The sequence below is a fragment of the Salvia hispanica genome, chromosome 5 (assembly GCF_023119035.1).
Source record: "Salvia hispanica cultivar TCC Black 2014 chromosome 5, UniMelb_Shisp_WGS_1.0, whole genome shotgun sequence".
NCBI lineage: Eukaryota > Viridiplantae > Streptophyta > Magnoliopsida > Lamiales > Lamiaceae > Salvia > Salvia hispanica.
Window position 1 is genome coordinate 25798899 of NC_062969.1, and position 25850 is coordinate 25824748.

The 25850-nt window shown below is 36.4% G+C and overlaps 3 protein-coding genes and 1 long non-coding RNA gene across 5 annotated transcripts; 2 read left to right on the forward strand and 2 right to left on the reverse strand.

Annotated features, from left to right (window-relative positions):
* Positions 1-1668: 1668 nt before the first annotated feature.
* LOC125187934 lies at positions 1669-2707 on the forward strand. The gene is made up of 3 exons (XR_007170683.1): positions 1669-1700; positions 2088-2156; positions 2651-2707. It is a non-coding gene; the product is annotated as an uncharacterized LOC125187934 (long non-coding RNA).
* A 7324-nt stretch (positions 2708-10031) lies between these two features.
* Positions 10032-17082, forward strand: LOC125188613 (protein RBL-like). Of its 2 annotated transcripts, XR_007170764.1 has the most exons (9): positions 10032-10394; positions 10501-10599; positions 11637-12724; positions 12798-13059; positions 13730-13837; positions 15153-15313; positions 15689-15738; positions 16122-16699; positions 16783-17082. XR_007170764.1 is itself a non-coding variant. In XM_048085558.1 (6 exons), exons 1-5 carry the CDS (start codon positions 10376-10378, stop codon positions 13834-13836), a joined length of 1575 nt encoding a protein of 524 aa, XP_047941515.1. In that variant the 5' UTR covers positions 10033-10375; the 3' UTR covers position 13837; positions 13922-14029. The 2 variants fall into 2 exon arrangements, 1 of the variants encoding a protein (XP_047941515.1); XM_048085558.1 differs by lacking the exons at positions 15153-15313; positions 15689-15738; positions 16122-16699; positions 16783-17082 and adding an exon at positions 13922-14029 and having other exon boundaries at positions 10033-10394.
* On the reverse strand, positions 15760-16927 carry LOC125188614 (protein RESTRICTED TEV MOVEMENT 2). Its single transcript, XM_048085559.1, has 2 exons — positions 16780-16927; positions 15760-16685 (listed from the first exon to the last, which is right to left on the reverse strand). The coding sequence occupies exons 1-2, from the start codon at positions 16925-16927 to the stop codon at positions 15937-15939; spliced, it is 897 nt and encodes a 298-aa protein (XP_047941516.1). The 3' UTR covers positions 15760-15936.
* Positions 17083-18557: 1475 nt separating the features above from the next.
* LOC125188544 (flowering locus K homology domain) lies at positions 18558-25836 on the reverse strand. The gene is made up of 7 exons (XM_048085473.1): positions 25667-25836; positions 23793-24438; positions 21378-21630; positions 20354-20502; positions 19993-20265; positions 19495-19689; positions 18558-19006 (listed from the first exon to the last, which is right to left on the reverse strand). Exons 2-7 carry the CDS (start codon positions 24426-24428, stop codon positions 18821-18823), a joined length of 1692 nt encoding a protein of 563 aa, XP_047941430.1. The 5' UTR covers positions 24429-24438; positions 25667-25836; the 3' UTR covers positions 18558-18820.
* Between the last annotated feature and the right edge of the window lie 14 nt (positions 25837-25850).

Below are 25850 nucleotides of genomic sequence, written 5' to 3' on the forward strand. Positions count from 1 at the left end.
TAAAGTTTTGGAATTTCTTTTAAGAGTTAGTTATAACTAATTTTGTAGTTAATTGACATTAATACCCTTATTGATATTTTTGTGCATGATATTAATACTCAAGAGTTGAATGATCTTCACCTTTAATTTAAAAATCTAATGCCTATCATTTAGTTGTAGTTAGCAATTTAGGGGTAAGTTAGCAATATAACACGCCTTCATGGTCCCATATATCATTTCTTAGTTAAAGAACATCTATAATAATCTATTTCAATATTTATTCATAAGTCTTATTATTCTATTTTTCAATTTAAAAATATAAGAAATAAAAACATTTTATTAATAATAAAAACAAATTACAAAATCCGAAAATGACACGCTACAAATTTCTGAAATTAAAATTCTAAAAACTTAAAATTGTAACTTAAATACTAAAATGAGAGAAAAACGGTAATAAAGGATTATATTTGGAAAAGTGGGGGAAAATTTATTTTTGCCGATTTTTCAATTAAAAAAATTAATCTAAACGGTAATAAATGACACTCATTCGAGATCTACTAAGGTTATTGTAACGCCCCGCTTTTTCGAACCCTAATTTTTGTGACGTGGAAATTTTTGCATTAAATGCTTTTAATGCTATGATATGTGAAATTAAATGATAAGTGATTTATTACAATATTCTTTGTGACCTAATTGCGATATGGAGTCGAGTTTGAGTTGATCATGAATAGTCAAATATGTTGAATATGTGACGTGGCTATTGAATAGTCAACATGGTGGAAAATATGACGTGGCCGTGGAATGGTCAAAGTCGTTGGAAAATGTGGAATGGAGGTGGAAATTCGAATATGTGAATATTTTGATGTGGGAAGAAATAATATTCGTGGTGAATTATTTTCCTAAGGGATGAGTGAGAATTTAATAGGAGCATTATTTAATCATGTGAAATTTTCGACCTCCCTATTTATTGAAGAAGAAATCCTATTTTCTTGGATTTAATTATTGCTTGGATAATTATCCAAATTAAATCCAAAGTCCGATTATTCCTATTTTAATTGATGAAAATTTCGAAAACCCTATGTTGGTCTAGAGGGATTTTTCGAAAATCCTTATTATGGGAGAATGAATTATTTTTATTATATTATTAGATCCCTTATTGACTCTCTTCCATAATTAAATTCAAATATCCTAGCATATCTTGCCAAATCTAAGAAGATCTTGTCATATCCTAATTAAATTAGGATTTGATTTTTATTCCTTGTGAGAAGAGGCAAAAATCGTCTATTTCCTTTTATTTGGAGGGGATTTAATTATTTATTTTCTTGCTCCGTGATATATTATTCTACTCCGTGAAATATTTGAATTAATTATAGGCTATTAAATAGCCTATAATTTTCGAAAATCCCCTTACTTCTCAACTAAATCAACGCCATTCTCTACTATCAAATCTCACCAAATCTTCCAAATCTTAATTTATTTAATTATTGGATATTATTTTGGCACTCTATAAATACATGTGAGAAACCTAACCCTAGCACTACAGAAAACCGCCCCCCACTCCCAAAAATCTCGACATCTCTCTTTCTCCCACTCTCTCAAATTTTTCTTCTACTTTCTCCATTAATTTTTCATCTTTTGGAGAAGAATTGAAGCTGCAATTCAAGAATTCATTGAAGAATCAAAATTCTACTTGTTTCTACCGTTTGTTTTTGCAAGAAAAGGTACTTCTATTATTAATTTTTTCTTCTCCTACCGATCAATCGGTGTTCTTGAGTCCACATGCATTTAGAACGAGTGAAGGGGGAAATTAATCGATGAAATTGGATGCATGTGTGTGTGTGTGGCCGAGAGTGTGTGTGTGTATGTGCATGCCTCGGTAGGCGTGCACATGTGTGTGGTGTGTGTGCGTGTGTTGTGTGGAGAAAAGCACTCATGCGTGACACGAATTGATGATAAATCTGGAGTTGTTGTGTGATAGAAACGATATGATAATCGTACTTTGATTCTGATTGTTGATTTTGGAAATAATCAAAGGGAAAAGGGAAACGTGAGATCATGCATAATTTTAATCTATGATTTGAGACTTATTTGAAAAATATGAACTAAAGGTGATAGTTCGCGTTCCCGGTGGGATATCAAGAAGAAGTGCATTTTTGTTGAACTCGAAAGAAATCGAGGTGGGCTTTATTCTAAACTCTCTTCTATATGCAAATATATGATGTTGGAGAAATAAGGGTGGATTAAACTGTTATGCCATGCCTATGAATTATTTTGGATATTGTGTGTGCCTGATGCCTAGATTGTGAGTACGCTCCATTAGGCTACAGTGGCTATGATTAAACGAATTCGGGTCTGAGTATGGGCCGCAAACCCTACCAGGCTGTGTACACGGTGGGATCGGGAGCCGTCCTTGCTAGTCGGCCGATCTCGTGGGCGAATAGTATGGCCACACTTTCGTCGCACTATGAAATGATGATTGATGAGAAAATGGGAGGTATTATTTGACTGGCCAGTCCATGATATATTTTGTGATACTCGATGCTTATCTTTAAATAAATGCAAAACCTCGAGTTCACTATGGTAAGGGTGGCATAACTATAAAATGTTTTGGCATGAGTCCACTGAGTATGTTTAAAATACTCAGCCCTGCATGTGTTTTCCCTATGTGCAGGTTGAGCGGCGATGGGCGGTCGGTGGTGTTGAGAAAATTGAATCGAATAAAATGGATATTTGGAATAATAAGTGTAGTCGTGTCTTCATACATGGCTCCGCTTTCTCTTGAAATGCTTCCGCTGAATTTTTTTAAACTTATTATCTTTGGTTGTGGTGAACTTAAATTCTTTGTTTTGGAATGAGGGGAATTATTGCGTTTTGTTGGAATTATGCTAAACCTTTGACTTTTGAGCCTAATCTATTAAGTCTTGATTCTCGTAAGTTAGTCGTTGACTTGTTGCCTTGATCTTCATTAAATACTCGGTAAATCTCTTTATTTGAAACCCTAGTCTCTGTTCTTGTTGCATTTAAGTTCGCCTAAGTAGCAGTCGCCGCATTTATTATACCCTAGAAATGCCGGGCTGTTACAGTTATTCACAGTTAGGGATGTCAATCGGGCTAATCCGTTCGGGTTCGGGCCAGCTCACTCGGATCGCCGGGCTATTTGGGTGCGGGCCATTCGGGTTATGGATTTTTCGAGTCATAAATTTTCAGCCCTCGGGTTTTGGGCTAACCCATCGGGCTATTCGGGCCTAAAAGCTTTCGAAAATAATCTCTTGTATCAAAATTTTCTTCTATAAAATGATTTTAAATTTTAGATACTTTTTTCTTTTTAGTTTAGAATCATATAAAATCTTCAAATTTTCATAGTTTTCTTCAATAATACTTGAAAAGAAGCCTTTCATCTCGATCAACTACAACATAAATTAAAGTTTGTGTTCGTGTCATTATTATGGCATTGTTCGTAACTAATTCTTTATGAAAATTAAAAATCATATCTTACATGAATCATTATTAAAATGATAAATATATTAAGATTTTGATGGGTTAGTTCTTAATTTTGTCTTGATTGGCTTTGGTGGTGGTAAGACACTAGTGGTAGATGATGGGATGGTGCAATAATGAGTTGAGATGAAACTTGAAAGCTAATATTGTGGGATCGAGTGGAAAAGTGTACAATGAAGATTAAATAAGACTAATGATTGTGTAGATTGAAGATTAAGGATTCAAAAATATAAAAAAAACCCTAAAACTTAATATTTTACTCCCTCCGTCCCCTATTAAGAGTCACACTTTTCCATTTCGGTCTGTCCCCAATTAAGAGTCACACTTCATTTTACAATAAATGGTAAGTAGATCCCACATTCCACTAACTCAATTCACTCACATTTTATTATAAAACCAATATAAAAAAATGGGTCTCACATTCCACTAACTTTTTCAAACCAACTTTTCTTTTCATTTCTTAAAACCTGTGCCCGGTCAAAGTGTGACTCCTAATGGGGGACGGAGGGAGTATAATTAAAACTCACAACCCATCGGGCCGACCCGCAACCCGTTCGGGCCAACCCGTTTAACCCGCCAACCCATTCGGGCCAACCCATTTAGCCCATTTTGTATTCGGGTAATAAAATTACAGCCTTAACCCGCTCATATTACCAAGTTGTTCGGGCCGGCCCACGGGTTTCGGGTTGAATTGACATCCCTATTCACAGTAGTCTATCTTTTTTTTTTCTTTTTAATAATGAGATCAACAATGGTTCCTCATTTATTGATAACTCGGACCCCAACTTATTAATTAGAGGGGAAGCATCTTACCAACTGAGTTGCACTTCGTCGTCTCATTCACAATAATCATCATTTAACCACTCATTTCCTTAACTATTTATGGAGTCGTACACCACTTTTTACCACACACATTCTTTATTCAATGGACAATTAATAAAACAACATTTCAATAATAAATTTCATTAAAAAAACTAAAAATTACATTAAATATTCCTAAAAAATAAAAATACATTATTAAGTATCCTAAATTTTTAAATTACATTAAAAATTACTACATCTGTCCCTGAAAATTTGATACATATTACCATTTCGGTCCGTCCCTAAAAATTTGATACACTTCACTTTTACCATTTTTGGTAGTGGACCCCATATTCCACTAACTCATTCCTACTCACATTTTATTATAAAACTAATACTTTAAAAGTAGGACCCACATCCCACCAATTTTTTCAACTCACTTTCCATTACATTTCTTAAAACCCGTGTCGGGTCAAAGTGTAGCAAATTTTGGGGGACGGAGATAATACATAATTTAAAAGCATAGTTAAAAAAACGTAAAAAATTACTTGAGGAGCTCAATTCCTTGATTATATGTCACTTGTTGTAACCGCGTCATATGATAAGTGTCAGCTACTGTGATGGCGAACAACATGCCTATTAAAACATCTATGGAGTTTGAGGGGGGGCACTGTGTAGGCCACTGTGATGGCTTGGTCTGCCTCTAGCCATACTTGAATTGATACAAATGGAAATTTTTTGAGAGAAAATAAGTGATAGTTTTTTATTGTGAAAAAAATTACTCCTTCTGTCCCAGTTTTATAGTCACATTTTGTCATAAAAATCTGTCCCACATTTATAGTCACATTTAGAATTTTTCATATTTGGACATAAAATTTTACCCCATTATTCACTAAAATTACACTCAAATGTCATTATCAACACAAAAATAAACCAAAACAAAAATAAAAAACCAAAAAGTCAAAAAGGGACCCACCTTCAACTAACTTACTTCATTTATTACACATTCCATCATCTCACTTCATTTATTACACACTCCACCATCTCACTCCTCCATCTCACTTCATTTATTACACACTTCACCATCTCACTTCATTAATTACACACTCCACCAATTCCATAAAACCTCTGTCATAACTAAATGTGACTATAAATCTGAGACGGAGGGAGTATGTGATATATGAGCTATTTTAAATGATTTTATGATGAGTCAGAGGAATAAAATAATAAAAAAGAGAAAAAATGATAGTGTTAAAAGATTTATTAATTTTTTATTTTTTCTCCGATTTGAACAAAATTTTAAAAAATTAAATTTTAAAATGGCAAAAACGGTGCTTACTTGCAGCTGGCTAGTGAGTGTCACCACACGGCCAGAGAGTGCCATGTGGCAGGGGCACGTGTCCCACTAATAAGGGCTTCTCCCTCCACACAGGTGACCCTTCGGGATGGGTCCAGGGGCGGATCTATGTATATATTTGGTGGGGCATTTGCCCCTTCTCAAAAGTTTATATTAGTGGTATTTTTCTCCAAATTTGAAAATTTATTTGATATTCTCCTTTAAATGCCCCTTCTCATTACTACAAAATATGTTTACAAATATATTTTTGCCCCTCCTTACATCAAATCCTGGCTCCGCCCCTGGATGGGTCACTTACAACAGCGAACCTTAACTGTTCCATCCCAGCAAAACGAGTCCGGAATGATTAAGGAGAGTATAAATTGTGAAAATTGGTAAGTTGGTATCATTCGCAGTCATGAAGACAATGAAAACATGTCTCTTAACTTCTGACGTGTTAAGGAGGACGTCAAGCTAGCGATGGTAAACTAGTGTATTTTAAGAGACAACTCATCATAAGATTAGTTCCTTTTTTATTTCATTTTTAACTTCGTCTTTCAAATAGATAAATAAATAAAAGGTTCAGTAGACCCCAAATTCACCTTATTGCAAACTCAGTTGACCATTGAGTGTTTACAAAAGATTTTCATGATTTAAAGGACAATTTCTCATTTCCCTCACACTATATTCTATTCTCTCAAACCCTAGCTCACATATCTCGAAATTCACATAGTAAGGGTCTGTTTGATTTTATGCCATGACATACCATGAAAAAGCTTGGACCCAGAAATAGCCTTTTGATAGTAGCAGAAATCATTTCACATTGGGTTGTTTGGGCTATATAAGATAAAAAAAGGACCAAAACTTGAAATTTTTTGGTGCCTAATTCACTAAAATTTGTAGCGCCAATTCTTCCTGCTGTGTATTCTTTGCAAAAAATTTTGATGCATATATTAAGATGAGTTGTTCTCCCATTTTGTTATACCTCAAAACCTCCTCACTGCATAAGTGAATTTCCATTCTAGTTTGTTTATATTTCATCGATTTGTTTCATTTATACTTTTTGTTCCAATTAACCAAAATGAGATATAATTTGCCGGTGCTAAATTATTTTCATACAATTGGTTAGGGACAAAGAGATGTTTAACTACGTGCGATCGAGGTTCACTCTACCAGGGAATCAAGGTTAGTCCAACCATTAGCTAAAAAAAGCTTCCATATTTGATGGTTTTAACAGCCTGTATTATTGGGATCCACAGGGAGTTTGCACCTCTTTAATGGCAAGAAGACGACGGGAGATCGTACACGTCGGAGCTAGTCTGATCGTGAGGAGGCTACTCTTCTCGTCTTGCTGAGGGAACTAGTAGCAGGTGGGTGGAAAGCTGACAATGGATTTCGATCCGGCATGAAGCTCGAATATGCTATGAAGCAAAGCTTTCCGGGTGCTGATATCAAAGGAACCCCATGCATACAATCCAAAATTACAATCTGAAAAAAAAACTACAACTCCCTGACTACTATTCTAGGGCGCAGCGGAGTCGGTTTTAACTTGAATGGTGACTACAAGATCGATTTTGATGATGAGCAATTGTCACAAATAGCGAAGGTAAATTCTACCTGGTTGAGTATCCCTTTTAATGCAATTAGTTACCAAATTTAAACTTCTATTGTTGATGGTGGATCTGAGTTGATTTTTGTATACTATGCAGCTGGATGCGAATGTGCGGTTCCTGCACAACAAGGCGTGGCCTTATTTTGATCAGTGGGTTGAAATTTTTGGCAAAGATCGAGCTAATGGTGTCAGGGTAGAGGATGTTATGGACGCGGTGAATGCGTTTTGCTCAAAGGAACAAGTGAGCTCTTCTCCCAGCCTCGAGGATTTTGTTGCTACTGACCCACTTTTGAATCAGCCGACGACAAATTGCGCTACGGACAACACATGTCAAAGTGCTAAATTGTTTCTGCTGGTGGTAGTGGTTCAGGCAACAAAGCAGAAGCGTGGAGAGACTATGGATGGTTTGCTTGACCGCTTGGGCAAGATGAATGAAGCTACAAATGCCCGTCTAGAGTGTTTGTCGATGCGCATTGGCTATAAATTCGACCTTAGCAAAGCACGGAATGAGGTATTTGATCTATTAGGGACATTTCCAGAGCTGTCCATGGAATAAAAATTTGATTAGGGAGAAATCATTCTCAATAAAGTTGAGCATCTAGACTTCTTCATGAGCCTCCCAGGCTGCGCACGTCTGCCATATGTGAAGCGTGCTCTGGAGAAGTATCGCCCTACCTCTAGTTGCTCTAGGAGTGTTTCATCTTTTTGGCATGGTTTTTATCATCGGAAAACTATAGTAGTTGTCTTGATTATTTTTTGCATCGGTCATGTGGCAATATTGAGTAAAACTGACCATGCTTTAGATATCATCTTTTGTGCTAGAATGTTGTGTGTGATTCTCGAACAATATGATGTGGCTTCTTGTTCACATTTTAAGTAGCTATTGCATTTAAGTTGATTCGAAGTTCAAGAATTATGGTGAAACTAGAATGAAGTCCACAAAATTTGATATTAAACGGATTGATGATAAGAGGTTATATATAATTATAATTTTATCATCATCCAAACACTAATAATGAAACTAAAAGAAAGAACACAAAACAAGAGAAATTCAAAGGACTTGCATTGTTTCTTAAAATATGTCAAATCTCACCTCTAGCGATGGGTGTGCACAGGCACAACACACCTCCGAGGGGTGCGGCGCCAACCTCTCCTCTTACTTACCCAAATATGAGGCCAAAAATTCACTTTTTTTCTACCGACATATGCATGTATACACATACTTACTATTATCCCAAACATAATTATATTAATATGCTTCTAAGATAAGAGTCATACAAATTCAACCCCAGATGGGTATACACATACATGAATTGCACACACAGTCCTAATAGGCCCTTTAGCAGGCTCGATCAGATACATTAATTAAACGCACATAGTCCTAATAGGCCCTTTACAAGGCTCGATCAGATACATTTATTAAAGCACACATAGTCCAAATACATAGCCTATTCATCAAATCAATATCGTCGTCCGAGGAGAGCTGATAAATAGGTTGCATCACCAACCTACTTGAACGGATTTTTTAGCCACTTATGTGGGCTGGACGACGCACATGAGTTGTCATGTGGTGAAGTCCAAGGTGTCTCTGCTGGTTTTGGAGCTCGCATGTTGTCACACCCCAACCCTCAGGCGTATATTCTTTTGATAAACAAAATCTAAAATTTTAAATTAATTAATCCACGTGTCAAAATACCTAAAATGCACATATCAGATGAGTTCAAAACTCACCCAACATTATTGGTACATATTTCAAAACATTCTTAATTGTAGTTATACTCTCATCACTCTATATATTACACATTTATCTATATGCAAGGAAAATATTGCCAAACTGTGTTAGCCGCCGACCTGATAATGTGTGGAATTTGTATAAATCACGTCAACCAAAACATCACCGATATTTTATCCGTAAAAATATTAGTGGTGTATATGAACCACCATTCAAAGACAAATCAATGCCCAATTTTTGAAATTCATATTCATGCTTAAGAAAACAAGCTCAATCGCCTAATTCCTTCCGGCTATCTAGAAAACTACACTCTTGCCTAAAGAATCCAACTTTATTTTGGAAAAACCTAAAAAATCATTAAAAGGTTCCATGAATAAAAAAAATGTGTTCCTGTCCACATGATGAAACTTCTATCCAAAACTAATCATCGAAAACCACATGTAAACTGATGATTTTGAAGTGACGAGAATTATGCGTGGATCCAAAAAATTAGCTTTTGTCCTTTCGCCGTTTGTTTATTTGTTTCTAGGGTTTGAGATAACAAAAATAGTGAAGTCGATGACTATTGATGAAGAGAGATATGTGGCACTTATTATGGGTAAATTTGTCATTTGTAGTTGTTAACATGGTGAGGAAATCGAGACAACTAATTTATTTGAGCCTACTTGCCCGATTAGTTAATTGCGGAATTTTTAAAACTAACTCGAGGCCCTAGCACTTTCGGCGGCCCGTTCAGAAAATGACTCTTGCAGCCCAACTATATGAAACAACCCTCTTTCTTGGAGTTTCGGGCAATCCAAACCAGTTCTAAGAGTATATCAATAAAAGATTTTAAAATAATTTGAAAGAATATTTAACATATTTACTCTTTTTTTCACAAAAATTAATTATTTAAAGAAGATAATATAGTAACTCACGTTTTTTTTTTGGCAAATAGTAACTCACTTTTTTGAATATGTAATTTTACCATTTTTATACAGTGCAAAGAAATTTTTAATTTACCTTTTTTCTTTATGAGATTGTCTAAACAAAGCAAAACGTTGCAAGTCGAGAGGGAAAACAAGATTATAATAGGAGTACAAGATTGTGATGCCATTAGGATTATTCTTTGTATTTTGTCGATTTAGTACACCTATTATTTTTGAAAACTATGTTGTCCGTCGTCTGGTTGAGTTTTGAGCAGCTCTATTTAATTCCTCAAAATTTGTTCAAGGCACAAACAAAAAACCCCTAAATCTACGTCAGATTTCTTAAAATTTACCGAAACTCTGATTTCTACACTCCAACCCTTTTAGTCGCTCACTCTCGTCGATTAATTATACTGTTCTGCAGTGGGTTCGAGTTAAAGTTGTGGTTACGCCTCAGAAATTTGTGAATTTGGTTAACTGTGAAGCAAATTTGAAGCTTTTGGTGCACTATGAACGCTACCATTATTGGTAATCAGCTTCTCGTTCAATTTAATGTATAGATTACTTCATCTTCTCCGAGCCCCTTTTCTTCCTTTTTGCTGTTTTACAAACTTTGTTTTCGGGATGCATGCAGACCCGCTACAGGGTGACTTCCCTGAAGTGATAGAGGAGTATTTGGAGCACGGAGTTATGAAATGTGTCGCCTTTAATCGCCGTGGAAACCTTCTTGCTGGTATAATTTTGCTGTGATTTTCTATATCTTAATTGCAGTTCTCTTTTTTTTGGTTCTTGTTGTTGTATGTTTACTATCGACAATGTAGCTAAGTAGGGTTTCTGAGCAGCTCGTTACTTTACTTGCATTATATTCTGACGGTGGATGAATGGAGACAGAATGCTTGGCAAGCATTTGGACTTGTTCTCTCATCCACTGTTTGTGGAAATTCGAGCTCTTTGACTTGATTTTAGCACATGAGTGTATTGTATACTTCCGGGACTGGCTGTCCCGGTCCGGTCTTGATGTTTTGATATCTTCCACAATTTCTGTTTCTAAATGTAAGGCATTTTCTTAGGTTTTTCGATGAACTGTGCCAAGTTCCCTCATGTAATGTGCCCATAAGATTAGTATGATTCATTCATAGTTTTAAAAAAAAAAAGGACTTCTTGACACGCTTTTGTGAAAGACACCTGGGGCTGAAAATGGAGATTTTGATAGAGAGGAGTGTAGGGTGTAGCATTACAGGAAGTTAATGGTTGTGCCATGAAAATGTGGGAAGATCCAAATCACAACGAATATGTTCTGTAGATATTTTGTTTTTCTTACCAGTGTGCAATAACCTATGCATTGCTGGATTAAACTGTTATGGATTTGAACCGAAGACCCACCCGTACTATTCCTATATCATACAGGAAAAAAACATAATAGTTAGTTCTTGAAGAATAAGATGCGATAAAATACATATAGCTTGTTCCCTATGATGCAAGACATGCATTGATTTGGTTGTTGGTCGCACTTTTTGGTCCATGTGAGACACGGAGAAAAGGCAGAATTAATTATTCTACTTATCATTAATAAAACTTCTCCTCACTAAACTTGTAACTGTTTGCCTAATTAATCAGCAATACCTGGCTGTTCTGTTTTTTATTATTCTTTTTTTCCTTTGTGGTTGTGAAGCACGTTAAGGATTCCTCATATCTATTTGTTATCCTATGTTCTCAATTGCAAGCTAGAACCATTCTAACTCTGCTATTTGTTTACTATGTTCTGACCAGCTGGGTGCTCTGACGGAAGTTGTATCATATGGGATTTTGAAACCAGAGTCATTGTTAAAGAATTCAAAGATAAGGAATGCGTTGCCGCAATAACAAGTGTTTGTTGGTCCAAGTATGGCCACCGCATACTGGTGTCAGCTGCAGATAAGACATTGATTCTTTGGGATGTTGTCAGAGGAGAGAGAATAGCTCGAACTGTCTTAAAACAAACGTCTTTGCATGCACGTTTGCATCCTGGTTCATCTACTCCGTCAACTTGCTTAGCTTGTCCTCTTTCATCAGCCCCCATGATCGTCGACTTACTCAGAGAAACCACAATTGTGCTTCCTGTGTCATTATCTGATACGGGGAATGGTGCGACCCCTCCATTACGGAATAAATTTTCAGATGGATCAGCTCCCTTTACACCTACTGCTGCATGCTTCAACAAGTATGGCGATTTGGTATATGTAGGAAATTCTAAAGGAGAGATACTGATAATTGATAGTACAAGCATTGCAATACGTGCTATAGTTTCTGTCCCAGGCGGTACAGTTATAAAGAATATTGTATTTGACAGAAGTGGACAATATCTTCTGACAAACTCAAATGATAGAATCATCAGAATCTATGAAAACCTTTTGCCCCTCAAAAGTGGGCTTGCTGCACTGGATAAAGCAAGCCATGAGTTTGCTGAGCAAGATCAGGAGGAAAAGCTAAAATCTGCAGGTTCAAGGTCCCTGGCTCTTTTCCGAGAGTTTCAGGATTCAATCACCAGAGTGCACTGGAAAGCACCATGCTTTAGTGGCGATGGGGAGTGGGTTGTTGGAGGTTCTGCTAGCAAAGGAGAGCATAAGATCTATATATGGGACAGGGCTGGGCATCTGGTAAAAATTCTTGAGGGTCCAAAAGAAGCATTAGTAGATCTGACATGGCATCCTGTTAAACCTGTAGTTGTTTCTGTCTCCTTGACTGGCTTGGTTTATATCTGGGCAAAGGATTATACCGAGAACTGGAGTGCATTTGCTCCTGATTTTAAAGAGCTTGAGGAAAATGAGGAGTATGTGGAACGAGAAGATGAGTTTGACTTGGTGCCTGAAACAGAAAAAGTGAGTATTGCTTTGATTTCCACTTTGTTTTTCTTTTGTTTGTTTCCTAACTGAGGCATTAATATGTTATCAGGTGAAAGATTTAGGTATCAACGAAGATGAAGACATTGATATTTTGAACACTGAGGGAGATTCTGCCTTCAGTGATTCAGACATGTCACAGGACGAAATACGCTTCTTACCCCCTGATCCATGTCCTGATGTTCCAGAGATGGAAGATGGGCTTGTTGTAAATACTTCAAAGGAGGGGGAAATCAGTGAGACTGAATCACCTTTTTCCGAGGAGGCAGGGCAAAATGGTCATCTAACAAATCATGAATCCAGTCCCCTTGAAGGTAAGCTTTTGGGTTCCGTGTAAATTCAGTTGAATATGATTTGTTCTGTTCTGTCATCGAGATCATTATGAATGTTTCTGTTTTTTATATCAAATGTTAATACTTTTGTAGTAATGGATATGTTAGTAATGATGGACATGTTTATATATACTCCCTCTGTCCACAAAAGTGAGTAAAATAGGAGAGAGAAAGAGAACAAGTGATGAGAAAGTTTCCATAAATAGAAATGAGACTGATTTTGGTGGACGGACTAAAATGGAAAAATGGAACTATTTTTCGTGGACGGAGGGAGTGCTATATTACAGAACAGACTGTAGCAATATCAAGCAGAAGAGGCCTGAGGAAATTATTCTTGTGCCAATAATCCTGGAGTTATGGAAAACCCTTTGTGGCTATGTGTTCCTTGTTAATACCACATTTATTTATATTTGGATTGTTCAGTTTTGAATGACTCTTCACAAGTATAAAATGCAATTTGATATAAGAAAACGGTAGAACTTCATAAAAATGATTTGAGTGAAAATTTAAAGTTTGCCTTCAGTTACTTTTTTTTTTTGTGTTATCATTGCAATGGAGTATTGATGCCTTTTCATTTATATCATGTATATCCAAGCCAATTGCAATGTTATTCTTCCCCACTTCCACTCAAGGGATTGCAATTATTTTGCAGAAGATACAGGAGGAATGCGCTTAAAAAGAAAGAGGATGCCTTCAGAGAAGTTTATGGATTTTGAAACAGAAGATATTAAGATGCCACCATCAAAGTCAAAACCATAATGTAATTTGCTTGGAGCTGTATGATGTCTTGTAGTTTGAAGTTTCTAGTTTTAGTATTTCTGAAGGGTGTTAATTTTCGTATCAGGATTTAAGATCTTGCCCTGCACCACACCTTCAATTATTGTCTACTGCTTCCACATAAGGCTGGATGCTTCTTAAATTTGAGAAAAAAGCAGCAACACTTATATTTGAAGCTATGTCCATCAGAATATATATCCAATGTGCTCCAATATATTACTATCTAATGCAATTTCTTTTATCTCTTTATTCTGATGTTCAAAGGAAGTTCCATTGTAGAAAGACAGTCTTGTTGTTTTTAGATAAACTTTGCTAGTTCCACTGCACTGATGCTTGGTGTGGTTCTTTAGTAGTATTGTTTTATTCCCTTTCATACTTATGTTTCTCTGTTTCCTTTTATTTCTCTGGTTTCTTTCGGATGAAAGAATTGGATGTGGAATGATATCAGTGCTTTTGGTTGTGATTTGATAATAACATTATTAATTTCTTTCCACAATTTCTCATTTATCTTGTTTAGCTGTAGGAGGTTGACTCCATATTAGTACAATGAGGTGAGAGTATGAATACAAAATATTTATATTCGTTATTGCTAGAGGGGCCTTAGTACTATAAAGTCTCCAGATTGTTCACATCTTCAGGTCTGTTAATCTTAAGGCTTAATTTCCTTCCTCGTTTCACAAATAGGTTGAACTTCGTACCTGTAATGGTGAATGACAAATGAAGGTTTTGTATGCATCCATATTGTCGAACGCATTTGGTGATTCCGCCTTTCACTCCATATAAGTTCATTAGGAGTTAAATCGAGAATCTAGTTTTCTAATTGACTTATCAATATTGGTAACTTTCTGAATTCATTTAATAACAGTTGAATGTGGAAGATGTTTGCATTACGAAATCAAACATCTGGTGCTTAGCTTTTTTTGTGCAGTTTGAACAATACTTGTTAGTTTATTCTTTGTTCTGGGCTGAATACAGAGCATGCATAAGTATGTTGGTGGATGACAAAAGAACAACACAGAAGTAAGTGAATTACTGTGAAAATATTGACATTTTCCAGCCTATAAGAAAAGCTAAGGCATAAGTCTAATCGTTCTATATTCTATATTTACTTCTGTGTTTCTTTTCATCTTGGGAAGGAGGTAATATAGTCCTGATCCCATTGTCTAGTTTTTTGTATTATTAGGGACATGGCAGAAGAAAATAATTGTGAATCCAAACCTTGATTATCCATGTTTTATAGTCCACTTTGTTTATGGTGTTATATCTACTTTCTAATGGGACACTCTTGACATCAACAGGGTTATGTGTAAAGATACTACCCCGACGAATATACTTGGGAGTTGGGAAGAAAATTTAATTGATGACAAATCAGTGGCTGCTGGAAGGAATCTCATGACTTCATTGGCGCACGACAATTTTCATAAGTGATGATATAGGGTGGACTTAAATGAACCATATGGTATATACCATTGTGCCGTCAAAACTGTAGAGGGTGTTTAGATAGATTTTTCCTAGTCTTAACATGATCCAGAAGAAGAATATATTGTGGAATTAGATGTATGTGTCTGTGGAGTGAACGGTGTGATTAGGGAGTGTAGTGATGGATGAACATATAGGGCCATGGCAGTGTTTGTTGTCTTGACCTTCTAATTTATTGATCTTCATGGTTTTTCATTGAAGATATAATGCAAAAAGTACCTCTTTGTTGAGTTTGATGGTTGTTGGAGTTTATGTATTTCTTACATATCTGATTAATGGTAGAGTATGCTTGTAGATTTTGATTCATGTGCTGTTAAGACTTCCTGATACAGGCATTTGTGTATTTGATTTTCAGAAACTCCAGATATTCTTACACCATGGAATCTCCATGTGCACAGTAATGGGGTAAGTTTCCTTTTGATATGGTTGTGTAAAGAGCGTGCATCTATATTGATTGAGGTATGACCTGAATAAGGAAAATGATTTTTATTTCTTTTGCCATTTTTCTTTGGTATAATAGGTGGGTAACATAAAACAATGTGCCGTTTATCTGTCTGGGTTCCTCACAATCTTGAGTTATATACAAACTGAATCATAAAGAATCTAGTTTTTATCTTTTGCATATACGGAGTTGTAGGTGGTATAAGCGGTGAGTGCCACAATAACAAGCATAGCCGCCCCCAGATTCACCAGCAATTGCCTTTCTTGATTGAGCCCTTTCACCTCCTTCTTGTGTTTGTGTTTTTTTGATGCTCCATATGATTCTTTGTTGTCTGTGTGCCTATCAGGGATATCTGTGTCTTCGTTTTTCTCCAATTTCATTGTCTTGGCCTCAGGTAATTCAGAACTTCGCGTGCTCTCCTTGTGTACCTTCTCTTTTGTTTTGTCGTCCAGTCTCTCTGATGCAACGTGCTTTTCTATTGTTTCACTGCTTTCATTTTTCACATCATTCTTGGAAGTTATATTTCCAGTACTTCTCATTGGAGTAAAGCTTCGGCCTCTTTGATCACCATCTCTATCATGTGCATCCCTGTCACTGCTTTCCTTTTTTTCGGTTTGGGAAATTATGTTTTCTAGATTCACATCTCTAACATCTGGAGTACTTTCCTTTTGAGGGGAGGGTTGCTTTCTCGTAGGAAGAGCGCCTTCTTTACCAACTTTCTCTCTTGGGACTGTAATGCTAAGTATCCCTCCATGGAACTTGGCACGAGCCGAATTCATTTCACCATTTTCTGGGACTTGAAAGTCCTCCAGAAAGCGACTCCATTTGTTGCCACCTACAAGGCGTTCCCCGCGAACCCTAATGGTGTTCCGTCCTTCCATGCTCACCTTGATCTGCTTCTTCATGAAACCTGCAAAAGAAAAGGTGAATTCTTGAGCTTTCTCCAATTTTTAGCCGGTGTAGTGTTTAGCTGTATATATTGACAACTTGATTCTCTTACTCACCAGGAAGATAAATATTGAGAATATGAGATTCATGATCTAGCTGCCATTCAGACTCCGGCTTGAAATCTTCATAGACTGACCGGACCACGCCTGGTCTTGTTCCCCGTCTAGAACCAGCAGCACCGCCACCTCTCGGACTCATTGCCATCTCATCTGCAACTAGTTTCTTCTTAACGTGGTAGATTTATCTTGAACTCTATAATCAACTGTATGTGTGTGTGTGTGTGTGTGTGACTTGCTCATGCATGGATTTTACACCCATATATATATATATATATGAGCTTTGTAGGTGTAGTTTCTTGATATGAATGAGAAACTATTGGTTGGCAATAGGATTGCTTGTACAGTTTGCGTTGTTTGGATTTGGATTGGTTAAGAAGGAACTTCTTTTCCCCAAAAGATAATAACTAAACTAGAAAAAAGTGATTACTTTGACGAGTATGAAAACAAGTCATATTACTTGACCTTGTATCCCAAGTAAGAATATCCTGAATTTGATCATTTTCTTTTCCTTATTCTGTAAGAATTGTGATGACTTTTAAAATTTAATTGCTTATCCATATTACACATTTACTAATTCAAGTGAACATTGGATAGAAAGTGTGACTCGGATTGACTCATTCTGCTCAGAACATTAATTTCAAATAAATTAGGCGGATTATGTGTTCAATTTGATAAAATTTTCCTTAGTATTCGAAGAAAGGAAAAAAGAAAATGATTATTTCCATAGAAAGTCAAATTAAAATTTGTTTGCCCAAGATATGCCCTTCTTGTTCTTCATGCTGCAGTTGTAGCTAGGCTGGATTTTGACATACAGTTGTGATCAAATTTAAAATAATTGTTTAAAAGTGTTTTTACAAATTTCTAATAATATTGTCAATTAATAAAGACTCGTACAAATTAAATTCGACATCTCTATATTATTCTTTGAATTTTAGTTTGTACTGTACAATTTAAAAATCGAACGATTTAGGAGTAGTAGTATTTTTTAGGGTGTCACGTTTATAGAGAAGTTAAATAGGTAGAGTCGTATTATGATGGATGAGAGGTTGGCCTACCGCCCATGATAATGATAAGCATTTCAATAAGGTGACCTTGCGTGGTGTATTTCGTCTCATAAGTATTTAGTAACTATCTTCATCGACAAATCACTAATCAAAATATAAATGACCTCATAAGCTAATGGATCAATATAAACATGTAATAATCAAATAACTCATTCTCTAGTGCATTACATTACAAATTTACAATTCAATTGTCGGAGATTAGCTTTTCTTGGATTAGAGTATATATTACTCTCACCATTCCCAAAGAGTATAAACTTTGAGTTCGGCACAAGTTTTAAGGCATTATTCGTAAAGTAAGAGAGAGAGAGATGTTTTTAAGTATTGTTAATGGAGAATGAATCCTACCTCATTAGAGAGGAGAGAGTTTCCAAAATTGAAATGTTCACTTTTTGGAGATAGACGAAAAAGGAAATAGTGCATACTCTTCAGGGCCGGAGAGAGTACGATATATTCCGTACAGTTTCATTATATATACATTGGCTTCAATTCGCTGCAGTAATACTACTTAAAATATATTCTGGCAAATTGAGTCCTCTGATAAAAAAAAAGGAACGACATGTATTCTTACAAAAAATAAAGACAATTTGTTAGTGTTGAGAAAGCAATACCCAGGTACAAGCATCGTAGGCTCGTAGCTTAGCAGCAAAAAATATGGTACTACTGTAAAAAAAACTAGAGAGTAACTAACTAGTAGTAGGGGCAGCCGCAGCATAACTAAAAGTGTCTCATATATATCCAACAGTGCAAAAAATACAAACAGAGATACAATAATTAAATACATGGTGGCACTGGTTTAACATGAATAAGTACGGTTCAAGTATTAGGGAAAACAAAAACTAACATGCTCCACTGGTTTACCAGAATTCTAATGCCTACAAGTTTCATCTCTCTAATTTTTAACTTTCAAATCTATTAAAAAAGTATTTATTAAGGTTGCTAGTTTCAAAACTAGGGGATGTTTAGAAGTGACTAACTCAATAGCCGTAACTGGAGCTATAAACCGAGCCATAGCCCCCACTTTGCCCAGAAAGATTGGGATTTGGAGGCTGAGATGTGTATGCTGATCCATGAGCTGCATAAGAACTGTAATCGGCGGATGAAGCATGTTGAGCTTGAGCTTGAGCTTGGGCTTGGCCTGCAGCCGCTTCAGCCATAAAATTCTACCAAAAGATGTACATAGGAAATGAGTATTTATAATGGACTGTGAAAGTAATCAAGTTAAGAAAAAGGAAAGATGTACTGCGGCAGACAGGTGAGCGGATAAGAGATGAGTAGCAGCAGGAAAATTAAGAAAATAAAAAAGAATGAAAAGAGAAACAACAAGAAGACTTTATACAATTCTTGTTGTTTCTCTTTTCATTCTTTTTTATTTTCTTAAGTCATTGGTTAGCTGCCGTAAAACATTGTTTAAAATTCTTGGGTCATAGAAACTTGAGACCATTTCGACTTAATATATCAAAGTTCTCAGGAATCGTTCTGAATCAAACTATTAAGAAAGACATAAAAAAGTTGTGGCACAAGAAATGTCACGGGATACAAAACATGTATGTGCAATGTAAAGCTAGAAAAACACACACAACGATTTCTGTAGGCAGACAAGAAATTAACACAAAATAAAGCAGTTATGTCGCTTAGATAATGAAAATACCTGAATCAGTTGCTGAGCAGTTTGGACTTGAGAAGTAGTTCCACTAATCTCAACGGTCATTTCTCCAGGAGCCCCCCTAGTTTCTTGTATAGTAACTGTGGCACCACTAACCCGACGAATGTAGCTTATATTTGCACCTTGTGTACCAATTACAGCATCTGCATAAGATAATGGGATTTGCATTTGCTGTGTGACCTGCAAATTTATCATTTCCATTAATGCCTTTAGTAGGAAAGTAATGATTACGGTATGATGAATGATTATATATCTGGTTCAGGAAAATCAACATATATATGGACAGTTCAGATGGGAACTGAATTGTAACGAGGAAATAATTTTCCAGCGCCTCCCAACAAGAGGCCAAGGATCACTACAGCCAGGGAATGGTCCCAATCTAAACAACTTTCTGCCTTTAAAGGCACTGGTATTGATCTTTGATCGAGATTCTAGTTTCACTTCATTGACCAGATAGCTTTAATGATGGGAGAAAAAGATAACCTGAGTGATTACTGATGGAGCGGGCTGGCTGGATGTGGAATGCATTGGGCCGTCTCTTCCATAGGCAGATATACCTTGATGAGGTTGTTTTTCAGGAGGTGGCATGTCCACTGGAGGGTAATAATTATCGAACTGCCTAGGTGGAGGCATGAAACGGGGGCTAGCTCCGAATCCAGGAGCTGAAGGTGCATTAGGTTGAAAAGATTGAGGCGGGGGACCCCAAGGCTGAGCTGGCGCCATGTGCTGTTCCACATGAGAATTGGGCATTTGCATCTGACAAAATGATCAGATAGTAAGATCCAGAAATTATGTTCAAATGATAGAAATTTCATTCCATATGGACTTTTAATAGCAGACATACTTGCATTTCAATTAACGGAATTATGCTGCGATCTACTAAAAATTTCCTCAAATGAGATGCAATCAACTCAATTGCCTTATGAACGCCTGCAGGCTCACCAACTATCTCTACGATTCTGTCATCTTGGAGGGCGAAAACTGGCAGTTCTTCTGTAACAATTTTTCCAGCACTAAATATATGAGTAATTGATATAGGTATGGTGAATATTAGAATATATTAACAGATAGTCAGAGACATCATAAAATATTATCTGATAAGCTTCTAATCAGTCTATATCCTTCAATAGATAAACAAGCACTGAAATATTCCGAAATGTACTATCAGGGTAACACATCTATCTAAGCATAGCCAAAAGTAGAAAAGATGATAAATCATAGAGTGCACTCTTATTTCCTAACATGTAAAATGGCTGCTAGGTGTGGCAAACTTTGATCCACTTAGACTATACATAATAGCAAATTCTGGGAAATGGATATAAAAATGCACAGCATTTCTCGAACTAGGTTATGGTTGTTTATGTCAAAAGAGAAAATATCAAAATCACAGACAAAATAGATAGTCTGCAGACATGAAAATGCAACCAGTTCCCACATGCAATACAGAAGCCGTAATCAGGTCACATATTACCAGCCATTCCGCAACCTTCTAAAAGATACTGTGTTAATAGAAAACAACCAGTCATACTAGATTTTCATGTTTTTCGTGTTTACAAAAGGAACCATACATCAAAGCTAAAACTTAACTCACTTAACTCTTGGTACAGTTGAAAAAAGAAAAGCCTGAATAATTCATATGTACGAATGTCGAATAGACCAATATTAAAACTTGAATCTTTCCCAAGCTACTTACAGGTTCTTTTTATAGTAAAAAAATGCCTCTTATGACCAGTCAAGAGCTAGATTACCATTTTGCAACATATTGGTATAACAAAAGAGGAAAAGAATAAAATGGTAAGAGAAGAACTATCATGCATACAGTTCATATTCCAAATAAAACATGAGATGCGATTAACAAAGAGAAACACCTGCTCCAAGAACCCTAACCACACAAGTAGAGTCTTCTTGAATTGATTTGACAGTAGTGCCTTGTTTCCCAATTAAACTTCCTGCTTGAGCAGCTGGTACAAGAAGCCTTGTAGAGACCTTGCCTACTGCACCTGCGGGTGGATGAGTGGAATCATTGTCCAGCCCATCCACAACACGTTTGTGCACCCTGAGAAGACCATCTACAGCAGGAGGCAGAGGTGAATTAGGCTCTTCCTTTGCAGATACCATAACCTATCCCCAAAAAAGGTTGGCATCAGCATAGAGTTTGTATGGTGAACTTCTGGCATAAACCGAAATTTACTCCAAGAACAATAAGAATGCATAAGCAACCTAAAAAGCCTATTTAAGTAATATTTATATCACAATTAACCATGAGAGCATGCTTCCAATAGTAACTGCAAAATATAGAGAGCAAACAAAGCAGAAACAATTAAACCACCATAATTTAAGCGTTGAATGGTCAATACAATAATTTTTTTGGTAGGAAGTGGAGATAATTTTATCATCAGAACCCTAAGGAGTCCCCTGCATAGGTGGACAAAATTGGCAGGGACATTATAGTCGATAACAATATTATTGACAGCTTAAAGAAGAATAATCATTTGACAGGTGAACTTGCTGAATGAACAGACAAGATGTGAAGTATGTTTGTAAATTTGTTTCAATTAACTTGTTCAACTTAGGACATAGATCAACAGTTCTGTAGCTATCTACACTAGTTATAGATTTCCTGCGTATGGTCAGCTTGAATAACAATAACTGATACGAAAGGAACTAGGTTACTATAATAATAAAAAAGAAAATTGACAAAATAGTTACAACACCAGGTGTCAACTTTTTCTTGCACAACTGAAATCAAAACCATTCTAATTAGGTTAGACATGATCGGCATTTGTTTCCACCAATTCAATTGAACGGTCTATTAAGGCATGCTTACTCTTTTGAACCAAATTTAGATTATTTTACACCTACTTACCATGCTATCAAACCCTTAACCCATGCATTTATATCACTGTGTGAAAGTGGGAGGACCACAGCTGCATTCGTGCTAGTTCCCTCCCCAATTTTTTGTAATTTACCAACATGATGATCCTAAATTTTCTTGAGCCTACATCCTCAATTTTGAAACAGATATGTAACTATGTTTATTACAGGTTACAGTATGAGTTGAAGTCACAGCCTTTCATTCAGTCTTTATGTGGCCACCTCACATAGAAAAGATTAGAACTAGTTCATCATTACAAACACCAACAAATCTCCACAACTCACTACTCATAATATACATTCACAAATAAAAGCCCACAGTGATAAGATACAAATTTACTAAATTACGAAAAAAGATCGTGTGCTATTGAAGTGTATGCTTGTAACTAGATTAAAGGCCGTTACAGTAACCCATAGATAACATACTATCACCACACACCAATTTACGTTGTCAACACTTTAAAATTCTATCTTCTCTTTAGGGCCATGAGTCAAGAAGAACTTGCAAAGGAACTTGTTTAAAAGTAACTACCTCAAATAAAAAGCACCCTCAAAGGATTATCAACAACTATAGCATGTGCTTATGGATAATCCCAGTGCAGAATTCACACATTATAGCTTCATCCTAATGACCTTTTAACATATTTGGAGTTCATTATCTAGTATTATGCACCTCATTCTGAGTACATCTGCAAAATGTCAAAGTCCATGCCAATGTAGTCATAGTGGCTTTTTGTGCCAGTACCACTTGATGAACACTCCCAGAGTACTCTGCAACTAAAGACTTGAAGTAGCAGAACAGCACGAGCTTGTAATGTCAATTATTAATTGTTGCAAGGTCATGTCTCTGAACCAAGTCTCCCCAAAACATATGCCTAAAATTAGGGATCCAAGGCATTGATTCACTAGAGTCTAGCGACAAACATATGCAGCAAGCAATATCTAACCAAATTATTTTTAACTTTGTGCATTGTCATCAAATATAATTCACATGTGCAGAATAAAGAAATCAGTTCAAGGGTATGTGGACCTGAGGTCTCAATAAGCTGAATGCAAAAGGCAATTAACATGAAACCAAAAATATACGTAATTTCATATACATAGTGCTCATTAAGAATGATGAATAAGGAGATGGCCTAACACAAAATATATCCATGCACACACATCTATAATAATAATGCAAATGATTAGACTCTAACTCAAATCATGCTGCAAGGCTCGCGAATATCATATATTAATATCAAAAAACAAACTAAATAACTAATGCAATTGCAATATCCCCAAAAGCTACGACGGAACTCAGTGAAAAAGTAAGAAGTGAACAAGTCTCTGACTACAAACATCATACGCATAACAAGCATAAATAGACATTTCAGATCAATATGTTCAAACTCATATTTTTTACTTACAGCTCTTTCTCTTGTTCCCGGAGGACCATCAAGGATCTTAATACGAGCTTTTGTCTCTTCACATGTTCTCTTTATGTATTCTCCTTTACGACCAATTATACTACCAACCTTCTGCGCAGGCACCAACATTCTGAAAACGCTCTCTCCTGGCCATCCTGGCCATCTGTCACCACCTCCATCAACAGTTTCATTGGTAAGGTTCTTTTCTTCATCTGTGAGTAAGTTCTCTGGCATACTATCTTCTATCTCATGTTTGTCTTCCTCTCCGGGTACATGTGAAAACTCATGCACAAATTTTTGTTCATTGTTATGTTCAGCTTCAGGTTGATATTCTTGATCATTATCAGGCCGGTATCCAAGCTCATTCTCGGGTTGGTATTCATGCTTATTCTGAGGCTGGTATTCATGATTCCCATCAGGCTGATATTCTTGTTCATTGTCAGGTTGGTATTCCTGTTCATTGTCAGGTTGGTATTCCTGTTCATTGCCAGGTTGGTATTCATGTTCATTTCCAGGTTGGTATTCCTGTTCATTGCCGGGCTGGTATTCAAGTTCATTTTCAATTCCGTTGTTAGGTTGATATTCATGTTCATGTTGTTCTTCAAGTCCGGTAGGATTCTGATCAATTTCCTCCATAATATATCAGCTGAGCAATGTAAATTAAAATGGATGTGGTCAGCGTAATTATGTGCATAATATCAAACGTTAACAAAGCTCCATGCAACTTTATCATATATATTCCCAGTAGAAAATAGTGAATTGCCTATCCAAGAATCAAGTTATTGCAGCATAGAAGGGTACAAATGAGAGCATATCAGGCGATTTGAAGGAATATAAGAATGACTTGATTTTTTTAGAGAAACAGCCAGAGAAAAACCATAAAATTTTAGGCTTACAATAACAAGTGTTTGTAATTTCCATCTAACAAAAAAAACTAAGCATCACTAGAGAAAATAAGAGTGGCAACAATCTATCAATTTTAGGATGAGTCTCTAAGACAATATGAAGGTACAACAAAAAACAATCGAAGGGCATAATAACAGCAAAGTGCAGATAAATGTTCATGCAACAAGCCAAAATTAAGAGAAATGAGGGGGTTGCTATCTGGGAGTGGGAGGGGGCAAGTCTTCGTCAAATCTAAACTTGAAGTATCACATGGAGCAACTATATAGCTTTAAACAACAGAGAAGCAAACTCTTTTGGAAATATACATGTCTTGCACACCAAAACTTCTAAGGACCGGGCCTCCAGGCCTCAAAGTGTAACCCATTCGGCAAGTCTCTGTAGTGGTGTTAGATAACCCCCTAGAAAATGAATAACATGACTAAAAAGCACCGACCCCATCCTCCAAAAGAATAGCTAAAGTGGAATAATAGCACAAAGTGTGTGTCTTTTATAGAGGAGACATTGAACTCCTTTAAACGAAGGGTACTATAGCATGAGTATTCCTTGGACGGATTTAACATCTATATCGATATCCATATGAAAGACAATTGCATCCATGTTTGGTCATTTTCCCACCAAAGAGTCATTCAATTGTATAATAGTACAGTACAGTTTGTCGAAAATGTACTCAAAAGATGAAATCTGAATTCCAAAAAAGTGAAATTTGATTTCCAAGAACCAATTCAGCCTCATCTGATTACCGATTGGATAAACAGAAACTCTAATGCTTAAAACTAAATACTGAGATTCGGAACTTATGTTTAGCTCCAAGTTTAGCCCACTACAAGTACGGATTCATCACTCCTAAATTTTCACAAAGGCAATCCTTGTTTGGAGAATTGTCTGTGATGCGATGTGAGAAATTTGGTCTGATTTGCTAATGGGGCGATTTCGCAAGATATCTAATTTGTGATGGGGAGTGAATTTACCTGCTTTTGGCCGTTGGCTTTGGCAGCTTATGCGGAGCGCGGAGTCGCCGGGGCGAGTGGAAATGCTGCGGCGCGCAGTAGCGCACTGAGACTACTGCTTCGGGAGTACACGAACACGGCAACAGAGAGATGGTGGAGCGGCGCTTATGGACTAGGGTTCCAACCCTAGACTCTTCCAAACTTG